This window comes from Myotis davidii, unplaced genomic scaffold (assembly GCF_000327345.1).
Source record: "Myotis davidii unplaced genomic scaffold, ASM32734v1 scaffold238, whole genome shotgun sequence".
NCBI classification, from domain to species: domain Eukaryota; kingdom Metazoa; phylum Chordata; class Mammalia; order Chiroptera; family Vespertilionidae; genus Myotis; species Myotis davidii.
Window position 1 is genome coordinate 1,556,320 of NW_006293779.1, and position 12,756 is coordinate 1,569,075.

Here is a 12,756-nt window from a genome sequence, read left to right on the forward strand (position 1 = left end):
TCCTAATTAATAAGAGGAAAAGAAAAGGGAGAGGAAGAAGAATCTCGACTAATTCTTAAGAAGGTAGTTTTAGAATAATCTAGACTCTAGTCTATTGACTGTTTTTTCTTTCTCTCTTTCTTCCACCCCCGCACCCACGAGTGTCTAGGACAGTGATGGCAAACCTTTTGAGCGCGGCGTGTCAGCATTTTGAAAAACCCTAACTTAACTCTGGTGCCATGTCACATGTAGAAATTTTTTGATATTTGCAACCATAGTAAAACAAAGACGTATATTTTTGATATTTATTTTATATATTTAAATGCCATTTAACAAAGAAAAATCAACCAAAAAAATGAGTTCACGCGTCACCTCTGACATGCGTGTCATAGGTTCGCCATCACTGGTCTAGAAGTTCCCATGACATGAGCCCACTGGAGCTGTGCTCTCTTCTCCAGGAGGTTTCTAGGGTGCTCTGGTCCACAAGTAAAACCTGGCAGGCCACAGGCTGGCCAGCAAGGATTAGAATGGACAATCTAGTCAATTGATTCTTAACCCTGAAGCATCCAAAAATCCTGATGCCAAGCCACACATCAAACTAATTAAATAAATATAATTCATGAGGAGCGCGAAATATAGGGACTCTAAGAGCAGTTTTTCATATATTTAGAAAGTTATTATATTAAAAGGGAGGGGGGAAACAAAGGGGAGGACACAGTTCTGCACATGACAATCAAAAGACAATTGAGAAGCTGATACCAATTACAAAACGATCTTCTAATAAATGTTTTTGTGTGTTTTTTTAAATGGCTAACAAAGAAAAGCACTATTTTGGGCAGTATTGAGCTGTGGTGATGGAAAGGCTGACCAAACAAAAGGGATCCCCATTATTACATAGGAGACAGTGTACAACAATATTAGAATACCAAAACTAAGAGTACAGAACAGCATTTTCTCTTTTATTCTGTATCTCCTAAGAAATAAATGAAGTTTGCAATGAAAGAATTTAACTTAACACAGAGAGAACTAAAACACCCAAAGCTTTTATGAAAATGAACTGTGAACTCCCTTTGACTGAAGGAACATGATGCTCTCCCTAGCTTCTAACTGCTATGACCAGCCCATTGTCACCATGTCACAGAGCAGGTAAAGTGATTCGTAGGCCTACATGGGTGGGAGAAACCATTATCATCTTCTCAGTACTTCACCTTGATCTTTGCCTTTGAGAGAGAGGCTGTTATCTCAAATGTACTCACCTGAGAGGAGCAGATCTACCCAAGTCTAGCATTTTACATCAAGGGTCAGCAAACCGTGACCTGTCAGCTATATCTGGCAGGCCACCTGATTTTGTAACAGCCATGCCCATTCATTTTCATATTGTTGTTGTCAATGGCTGCTTTATTGCTAAAAAGTCAGAGTTGTGTAGTTACAATGCCCACTATATGGCTCAGAAATCCTAAAATATTTAACATCTTGTCCCTAATTATAAAAAATTTGATTCCTTTGCTATAATTAGGTAGTAAATCCTTTTAATTCTACAGTTCAATTAGGCCCATTTGACTATCATCCTTACCTAGGTCTTCCATCCTAGTCTTTAAGGATAATAAAGATGTTAGTAATACAAAAGCCATTTTTATTAATGATTTAAATATAATGCAATAAACTCACAGATAACTAGCTAACAGCCTTCCCCAGGAATTTACTTAACCTCACAAGACAATAACAAAAACATGACTCAGGTTTCTGAGTTGAATTTAAGAGGACTACATGGAGATATTTTGGTCCCCTCCACTCTCCCAACTTGTTAATCCTTTGTCTTATTTCTCAACTTCCTACTAATTTAGCAAGAGAAGTGCTATATCAGTGATGGCGAACCTTTTGAGCTCGGCGTGTCAGCATTTTGAAAAACCCTAACTTAACTCTGGTGCCGTGCCACATATAGAAATTTTTTGATATTTGCAACCATAGTAAAACAAAGACTTATATTTTTTATATTTATTTTATATATTTAAATGCCATTTAACAAAGAAAAATCAACCAAAAAAATGAGTTCGCGTGTCACCTCTGACACATGTGTCATAGGTTCGCCATCACTGTGCTATGTATTTAGCCCATTCAGACTCACATCAGACATCAAATTTAGAAAACTGTCCTTGCTAGCTACACCTGAAAATAATCAGCAGGTTAATCATTTTTGCAATACTCTAAGAATGACGATTTTTACTTACATGTAGGAGATGTATTTGTTAATGCCTGCAAAATGGAATCTGCTTCCAAGGTAGACATCATTTTCAACATCAGTTCTGCTTGCTGTTCAAGTCCAACTTCTAGACGAGCATCTAGGGCTAAAAAAAAACCAAAATACCAATGAAAATATATTTTTTTTTAATGTCCTACTTCCTACAATAAAATGTTGACATCCAAACAGAAAACTGGGTAGGATATGTGTCCTCATGTAAGAACAACCAGGCATGGGGTTATCAGAGCCATAGCAGGTAATAATACCTGTACAAAGAAGTCCAGAGATGGAAAGGTGAATAAGTAGAATGAGGTGGATCAAATAAGTGAAGTAATAGTAATGAAATGAATACGTTAAAGATACTGAGAACCAGATTCCTCACTGTCAGAAAAAAGATACAACTATGCAAATGGGACTACTAAAATGAAGCCTATGAAGTTGGATTAGTTAGATTAAGTGTTGTATCAGTGTGAACTCATGGCATTCTAGATAGACATAGAAATGAATATAAATGCAAATGTGTATAGACACATACACACTCTGCTACATTTGTCCACCAAGAGGGCATGGCCATCAAAAGAACAATAAGTAGCCCAGCCAATGCAGCTCAGTGGTTGAGCATCAACCTATGATTCCTGCTCCAGGCACATGCCTGGGTTGCAGGTTCGAGCCCCAGTAGGGGGTCTATCTACCAATCAAATTTTGTTTTTTTAATCACAATTTCTCCTCTAAAATGTTTTGACATCGCTTTGCCTTATTAAAATGTCTAATTCTCAAACTTGGGAAGAGAAAGTAAATATCAGCCTTGGCATCTCGCTGCGCCAGAAAACAAGGAAGTGCTCAAAGAAGATGCGAACAGGACAAAAATACAAGAGACCAGCTTGGAAAAGATGCCACTGATCAAATCCGGCACTATTTGAACATCAAAATAAATAAGGACAACACTAACAATGGACTTACTGCAACAGAACTGCACACTTAAAAAGGCTAAAACAGCAACTTTGTTATTTATATATTATCTCAATAAAAACAAACAAGTAAATAATGATAACAGTGAATTATAATCCATTGAGTAAAACAGCAAACCAAGGGTCTATTCAAACTAAATGAATAAACATGTAATTTTTTTTTTAAAGAATAGTTTCCACGAACCCCTCTGCCACCACTGCTAAACCAGTAAAATCTTTTACTTGGGGAAAAGAATAACTTTACAGTGGAGAAGATAGGCAAACACCTCCTTAATGAAGTAAATAAACTTAAAATTGCAGTAGTGGGACAAATTAAAATTATGAGCCACCTAATGGGATGCAATAAGAAAACCTGAGCATTACATTTTCATGATATTTCTGTCAAAAATGCATGACTACAATCTAGTTATGAGGTAAATGCATACAAACCCAAACTGGAAGACATTCTATAAAGTCAATAGGCTGTTATTTTCAAAAGTATCAAGATCACGAAAGTTAAACCGTGGCATACTGAATGAAACTGAAGAGATAAATGTACTGCAAGTTTTTGCACTAAATTCTTTTGCATTGAAGGACATTATGTAGACACAACTGCCGAAACTTGAATGAGGTCTGAACATTAATTAATATTAATGTTTATTTCCTGATTATGATGAAATGTGCCTTCTGATGTGTTTATGTAGAAGAATGACCTACTTTGAAAAATATATAAAACAAAATAAAAATAACATCAGATTAGCAACTTACACCTAATGGATCAAGACAACATATGTTCTCTGTATTATACTTGTAACTCTCTAATAAATGTATGATTGATTCAAAATGTAAAAAAATAATAATAATATATTTTATGTGACTAGAAGAGTGCCAAAATAATATTCAAGACAGTTTTATTCTGTTGGCAAATACAAAAGTTTATTATTAACATTAAAAAATAAAAGCAAATTTACGGAAAATCACTGACAAACACAATTACAAATATATTTTGCTATTTTGTTAAGTGTTATTTTGAGAAGAGGAAATTTGGACCATATGTGACAGAAACACACCGCTCTGAATGTCACTCTCATGGCACACCTGTGATATTAAACCCTGCTAGAACACACTCGGGCTCAATATCTCAAGAGGGAAAATATAAATTTAGGACTTATTTCAAAGAACAGCATATGTCTTAAGATATAAACACACACTTACCCTGAGACACTGACACACTGACTGTTTGTGATCCATTCTTCTCTGTATTTGCAGGTGGCTTTGCTACAGGAATTCCAAGACCTCCAATGTAAGGGTTGTAGTTGTAGGTGCCATAATCAGCGCCCCAATAATCATACCATGTACTGCTTATTGGCTTAAACAAATGGAAAACATTCGCAGTTTATTTTTGCTTCTTCAGAAGGAGTGACATTATTATGTACATTATCTAAACTCACACAACACAGGGTTACAAAATAATCATTCTATCTTTTAAATTCCCCAAGACATAAATATAATCCTAATGATATAGAGGAATGGTTCAATAATATTCTCTTCTTTTTACACAAAATATTAAAAATAGCTTATTTAAAACCTGAGGGATAACTATCGTTAATAAAATCTCTTACACACAAAAAGAATCAATATAAAGTATTAGGCATGTATAGCCTTTAGAAAAGTTAAGGCTAACACAGAAGTAAAATCTGCAATGAATTCAGCTTGGATCAGATTAAATGCTGCTTGAATTGTTTATAATCCACAAATATACTTCCCCATGCATATTAGCGGTTCTTACATGAGATAATATTAATGGATATATTAACAAAATGGTGTAAGTTTTCCTTACACTATTCATTTGGTATACTATAGTACCTATACAGCAATTTAAAAGATTCTGAGTACATTAAATCATGGGTCAATTTGGTGATAAATATGTACACTTTCCTCTGTTGAGTAATGAATAAACCAAAAGAGTAAGATGAAAGGTTTTATTTGCAAAGAATTCTATTTTGTATCATACCTTAAAAACTTTGGCTGCAAGAGGATCCTTTTCCAAATCAATATCTAAAGGATCAATATCAACTTCCATTAGATCTTGAAGTAGCTCAAGATCAATTTCTTTATCTTTTTCCAAAGAGGAAAGAGGAGGTGCACCTTCAAATAATTGAAAATGATTTTACTGGTGGAGTAATTAACATAATTTTAACCAATATATTGATTTTAATTACAGTAAAAGTTATTTCACTTGTGTGTAACATGTTTCTATTGATATTAAAATTTCTAAATTTTTAATCTTGACAATTAGGTATTAGTAGATATACAAATATACCACTCTATAACACACAATTTTTACACTTGATCTTAGCCAAAAGGCCGAGAAGCGATATAACACACAATTTTTAAAAACCAATGCAATTCCAAAGGAAAAAGACCATGAAATTAATCCTTGTTGAATCAAGTTGCATAAAGTTTAAATGTTATTAATTTTTTTACCTCCAATAAGAAATTCGTTATGTTACATCTAATTTTTCAGGAAATGATACCAGTGAAAAGCAAAAAAGATTCAAGTTATAAGATTGTTATTCTCCTTATTTTTCTAAGATGAATTAGAAAGTATTTTGCTCTCTTAACTAGCTTCTATGCCTTACAAATCTTATCTTCTCATAAATTCCCACCCTCTTATTCAACATATATTTTATAGAATGTCTAGCAAATGCCAGTCTGTATTAGGGTTAGAGTATATGAAAGTTAATAAAACAAATTTCCAGCCTCCAAAAATTAATAGAGGTTCAGAGGTGAGGGTACACTATAGACATTAAACCAACTACAACATGGTAAGTGCTATCAGAGAGAATCAAATGTAAGGTACCACTGATGGCAATCTCCAACACTACTGGTGGTGATGGAAAGAGCTTCTTTGAAAGAGGCATGTATTGTTTGAATATTAGATAAGGAGTTCTTCATGTAAACAAAAGGAGACACTCTAATCTAGAAAAGGGACTATTAGGTAGAAAGGATAATAACGTGAGAGAATATAAAGTTAACGAAAAACAAATGGGGGAGGAGGGAGAGCGGCCAGGGAGAGGTCAATGGAGAGAAAAGGAGACATATGTAATACTTTCAACAATAAAAAATTTAAATTAAAAAAAAAGTTAATGTAAAATAAATACATACATACATACATAAAATTAAGACAAATGATCCTAGCCAGTGTGGTTTACTCAGTTGGTTTGCCATCATCCCATCATCCCATCAACTGAAAGATTGCTGGTTCAATTCCCTGTCAGGGCATATGACTGACTGGGTTTCGGCTCAATCCCAAGAAGGAGGCCTGCAGGAGGCAGCCAATAGATGTCCCACTCGCACATAAATGATTCTCTCTCACACATCGATGCTTCTCTCTCTCACCATCTGGCATACATAGGGTATTAGTCTTGAAAAGTAGGGAGTATCCCACAAACGATTGTGCTAAGCTACAGTTGCTTTTTTAAAAAGCAGGGGGAAAAACAAAGGAAAGAAAAGAAGCAAATATACCCAAAAAGTGAATCTTAAAGAGCCTTTATCCCTGTTTTCTTAACCACTGAAGATCTTTACGTTTTCTAGCTGTAATTTCTTCAACACAGTCAAATCAAACCATATCAAAATAACTAAGACATTATGAATAGATAGTATTTTATTATGAGCATTCATTCAGAGAGTCAAAGCAAAACATAATCATTAGGAAAATAACTGATACTGTTACTAAGACCAAAAAGACCTAATAGAAAAACAGAAATATTAATTTATATACTTCACTAACATTCTTAATTTTCAAACATTTTCATTTAAAAAAAAAACTAAAGGATATTTGAAATAAAACATAATACAAAGAATATACCTGTTATATCATGTGTCAAAGGTTCATCTATAGTTTCTAGCAGTTGAACTGAAGACTGCTGAAGGCAGTCATCAGATTCGGCAGCTGTTGCACCAACATCATCGCTCACTGTTCCTTCCTCCATGGCTTCTGCAGCTACTGGTGCCAGCAATTCTCCTGCATGTAATGAAACAGTTCTAACTGCTTGAATAATTTATAAATAGACATCCAAAACATATTAAAAGCATACTTCTTCCTCCAGTTTAGAGAATGACAGCATGTATTCTCTACCAACTATAAAAGATTCAGTGTCAAATGAGACCTCACATACCTAAGGAAATACTAGGACCTATTGTTTTACCTTTAATTTCTGAAAACTAGTAAGTAGGAGAAAACACAAAATGTGTAACTCCCTTATTCATCAAAAACAACTTTATAAGAAAGGTACTAATTTTACATTTGAAGAGACTATTATTCTCATTTTATATATGAAGGCACAGATTACCTTCCTCAAGGCCATAGAGAACTAGTAAGCAGCCCACTGCTGGTATTAATAATGGGGCCAATAAACTCCTCCAAAAAGACTTAGAGTTATCACAAAAGTCAACGTAATTAAACACAAGTAATTTAAATGGTTGCTATTGTGATAACATTAAAGAAATCTTTTATACTTTGGGGATTTACAGTTCCCTTTAAAGGTTACTTAATAGAGCAATGACAAGCTAATTTTGGCATATTCCTATGAAAAATAAATTCTGACAAACCTGCTAAAATATCTTGTAGCATACAAGTTAAGGAATACTGAGCCCAAGCACCACCCCAAGATATATCTCCTCTATTGAAGTCAGTTCCAACCAAAAGTAATAGCAGTCTTTCCAGTTGGGGTTCATTTACAATTTCACACAGATGTATAGTTGGCCTCGTGGCATTTGCAATGCGTGCAAGAACCTGCAATACATTTTATAAAATCATATACTTAATGAGCAATTACATGTTTTTTCCCAAAATCAAAGCATTGTAGTTTTTAATGAGATATGCTTATGATGTTAAAATAATTGGGTGACAGAGAATGAAAAAGAAATGCGATTTCATGAATCAAACATTAAATCTTATTTAAAAACTGGGATGAATAGTTAAAAATTGTTTCTATGACCAATGAATATGCTTCAAGGAATTAAAACCCCTTCATTACTGTAATTTGACATTTATTGGTATATTTCCTATTTTAATTATTTTAAAAAGGTATGTTTGAGACATACCCAAATTATATACATTTCGAATCTACAATAATCTAGCTTTAACTAGATTAAAATATAAATCAGGTCTCCTGAGAAATCAGTGACAAAATATTTTTTAAATATTTTAAGGCACAATAAATCTGCATAAAAGGAAAAACCAATAAAAGCACATAACTTCTCTTAATTAAAAAGCAATTAAAAACTGCATTTTTCCTAATTCTTTTTTTACCCTATAAATCTGTAATTACAAATTATGCCTATTAGTTTACTTACCTTACAAACAAATAATAAAAGGTCTGCATGACATGTAAAGTCCATGGAGAGGAGAAACAGGACAAGTTTTTGGACTACTGAAATACAGCGTTCATGGGCCAAGGTAAATGGAAGTGGTTCTATCTCTGGACTTTCTTTGGTTGTTGTAACTTCTGTGTCCAAATTGGAACGGGACCATTCTGCTGTCCGACGTAACCGAATTAAATCCTTAAAGTGCTGTACACAGAAATTTACAATATTTAAATCAGTATCTATTGAATGGAAATTCTTTTAGTACAAATATATTTATACTAGAGGCCCGGTGCACAGATTCATGCACAGCTGGGGTCCCTTAGTCTGGCTTGCGCAGATCAGTGAACCTCTGCATCGCTCTAGCAGGCCTTACCCGCCAGCTCGCAGGCTGCAGCCTGCTGTCCAAATCGATCTTGTACAGCACAAAGTAGTGTGCAAAGCAGCCGGAGGCCGAGAAGGAGCCCGAGCCTGGGCTGGGTGCTGCACCACTCCTGCTCATCCCAGCCGGATGCGCTTGCCGCCACTGCTCGGGCACACGGGGAATGTCCGCAGGTGAAGCTCCTGCTGCTACAGCTGCACTCACCAGCCATCAGCCCAGTGTTTGGCACCGTCTGTCAGCTGAGCAGCGCTCCCACTACGGGAGAGCACTGACTACCAGAGGCCAGCTCCTGCCTTGAGCATCTGCCCACTGGTGGTCACTGTGCATCATAGCTACCAGCCAGTCATCCGGTAGTCTGGTCACTTAGGCTTTTAGATAGATAGATAGATAGATAGATAGATAGATAGATAGATAGATAGATAGATAGATAGATAGATAGATACTGAAAATATTCACTCGGAAAACTTACAACATCTAAAGATCAAAAAGTAAGATTACTAAAATCTATACTGACCAATATGCCTAACGTCCTATTTTACAGTAAGTATGGGATACATAACAGAATTTCAGAAAAGTGAAATTCTACAAAAAGGATACATTAGGTCAAATCTAATGGCCTAAATATACACTACCAAAATATCCTAAACATAATTCATAAAAGGTAGATGTTAAAGAAACCTATATAATTTCAAGTATTAATTTCAAAATCGGAGGGAATAACTGTAATTTCATATTTACAGAAACACAATACACAAACCTGGTTGCTACATATAAATGTTATCCCCACAAGTTTAAAAATACATAGTTTCTTTTTTTATTAAATTGGTTGAGGTGACACTGGTCAACATGAACATATAGGTTTCAGATGTGAGCTTCTAGATTAGTTTTATTTTTTTTTATAAATCATTGCACTTGATTTTACTTAGGAAAACTGTATTTCCTTCAGTCTTTTATCTTCAATTTACTGGAACACAGTCCACTTTCAAGAAAATACACTACAGACGGTCCCCGATTTACAATGGTTCAATTTACAATTTTTTTACTTCACAATGATGCAAAGCAGTAGGACTGATCTTTATCTGGGCTAGTGATATGCAGTACCATTCTCTCTCTTGATGCTAGGCAGTGTCACCAAACCACAGTTCCTAGTAGGCAAGCGATCACAATAATGAATCAATACTCTACAGTGTACTGTGTGACTAGCATTTTTCGGACATTATGTTCTAAGTACAATTAAGATAGGTAGGCTAAGTGATGATGTTTATAGTTTAGGTGTATTGATTGCATATTTTTTTTCATTGAAGCATTTTATGTGCACATATATATTACATCCCTACAGACAATAGTGTGGTGGAGGCCTTGGGAGGGGGTATAAAAGCGGGTGCAGAGGGTCAATGGAGGAAGAAAGGGGAACATCTATAATACTTTCAACAATTTAGATAAATTTAAAAAAGAAAAAGAATTCCTGGATTTTTCCCTTCTGTGTGTGTTTAACTTGCTTCTTTATGGTCCATTATGCCCACTGAGGTTGTCAGTACAATGAAACCAAAGTGATGGGACACAGCAGGTTGTTCTACCATTTTTCTAGATCTTTGAGTTGCACATCAAATCTGGGGCTGATTACTCCCCACTTGTTTAATCTGCTTGTGAGGTTCACAACAGATTTCCCAGCTCTGTGGTCATGAATAATTTCAAATTCATCAATGTAGCCATGCTTCATCATCACAGTAAGAAACCAGACCATGACTTTTGAGCATGGCCTAATAAGAAACTGGCATTTGTCTCTCATTTCAGCATTGTTGATACTCTGAGAGCACCAGCCAGGACATTCATGCATACCATTGTGACAGTACAGAAAGATAGCAGAAAGAGCAACTGCATTTTCAACTTAACAATATTTTCAACTTATAATTGGTTTATTAGAATATAACCCCCATCATCGCTTCTCGGCCTTTTGGCTAAGATCAAGTGTAGAATATAACCCCCATCATAAGTTGAATAACATATACTTATATTTCCTGGTCATTATTAAAGATACTTATCTATTCAAATAATTTGAAATAATAAAAGGGAAAATAACTTTTCTAAGATAATTACATTGAAAATTAAAAAATCTTACCTTTGAAGTAGCCTGCTTTAGTTTTGCTTGCTCTACCAGAAGTTTATATGATGATCCTTTGTTACTCTGTATTTTTTCTTTTTCCATCTGTTCCACCAAAGCCTTCTGTTTTGCTTTTAGTAGGTTAAGTTGCTTTAAAAAAAAAATACTCTTATAGATAGCAATGATAAAAGCAACAAAACAAATTATTATACTCCTCACATAATTCATATATCACACTAATGGAATTAGTACAAATGTTACCTTGTTTCTGACCTGCACTATATAGTTAGGCTCAATTACCATGGTTGCGCCTATACTGAACATATACAGAACTTATTTTTCTTGCCATTATTCCCTAAACAATATAACAACTATTTGCATAGCATTTACATTGTATTGGGTATTATACGTACTCTAGAGATAAATTTAAAGTATACAGGACAATGTAGGTTGTATACAAATACTATGCAGTTTTATCTAAGTGACAAGCATATACAGATTTGGGTATCTACAGGGTCCTGGAATCAATAACTGTGGATACCAAGGGATGAGTATAATTCCCGGAAAGACCTAATTTTAACTGTGTTGCTGATTTCAAAAACAAAACAGCAATAAAAAGAAAAACCATCTAAGTCCCAATACTAAGATCTTTCTATTTCATAATGTAAAAGTGATCAATTCCTTATCTCATTGGAGAAGGGAAATAGCCAGAAGATTTTCTCATGTAAGCCATTGGGCCTAATAGACTTTTCTTTAAACAAAGGAAAAGAATTATTTTTAAATATACGGGGAAATATGTTTGGACAATATTTTTTTTTAGTTTTGCTTTATGGGAAATCTCATTCAAGAGCAGTATATTTTTGGTATGCATATGTATTCATTAATTAACAATTTTACTGAGAAAACAGTAGATTCATATGCAGTTGTAAGAAAAAATACAGAGATCTCTTGGGCACTTTACTGAAATTCCCCAATGATAACGTTTTACAAGATATAGTATAAGAAAAAATATCACACTGGGTAATGACAATGTTATAATTCACCAAACTTATTCAGATTTCTCCAGTTTCACTTGTACTCATTTGTGTGTGTGTGTGTGTTTTCATTGTATACAATTCTAAGCATAGGTTAGTTCATGTATCTATCATTACTACAGTTAATATGGAACAGTTTTATCACCACAAGGTTCCCTCATGTTCTTCTTTGTTGCTCACCCACTATCCTCATATCCCATTTGCATCATCTCTAATCCCTGGCAACCACTAGTTGGCAGTACTGAATAAACAAACCAAAAGGGGTGAAAATATCTCTGCCCAGAAAGACCTTAAAAAATCTATTGAATGACTTAACCACTTTCTCATATAGCCATACATGCAAAACAATACTCTAAATAGAAAATCACTAAAAAGTTATAATCATAATTATAAAAAACTAGAGGCCAGATGCACAAAATTCATGCAAGGGGCTCAGCCCTCGCTGCCATGGTGGCTTGCCTCAGCCCTCGCAGCCCTGGCTTCGACCGGAAGATTGTCAGAAGTTTGTTTGGCTATCCAGTCTAATTATCATCCTATCTAATAATAGACAAACATGGTAATTGATTGTACCTTTGCTAAACCTCCCATTGGCTAATCAGTGTGATATGCAAATTAACCGCCAACAAAGATGGCAGCTAATTGGCATACTGCAAGCAAATCCTGCTGCGCCGCACGACCTGGAGCTGGCGGCAGCCGGGGCTGGG

General features: G+C 34.9%; 1 protein-coding gene across 1 annotated transcript in view; it reads right to left on the reverse strand.

The window, feature by feature from the left end:
• The window catches only part of BIRC6 (baculoviral IAP repeat containing 6), a 169,507-nt gene that overhangs the window by 76,758 nt on the left and 79,993 nt on the right, over nt 1-12,756 (reverse strand). Inside the window, exons 34-40 of the mRNA XM_015566420.1 lie at nt 11,037-11,168; nt 8,527-8,742; nt 7,780-7,963; nt 7,037-7,192; nt 5,180-5,313; nt 4,381-4,534; nt 2,208-2,324 (exon numbers count right to left, since the gene is read on the reverse strand). Coding sequence (XP_015421906.1) covers nt 2,208-2,324; nt 4,381-4,534; nt 5,180-5,313; nt 7,037-7,192; nt 7,780-7,963; nt 8,527-8,742; nt 11,037-11,168 — 1,093 coding nt within the window. The remainder of the gene's footprint in view (nt 1-2,207; nt 2,325-4,380; nt 4,535-5,179; nt 5,314-7,036; nt 7,193-7,779; nt 7,964-8,526; nt 8,743-11,036; nt 11,169-12,756) is intronic.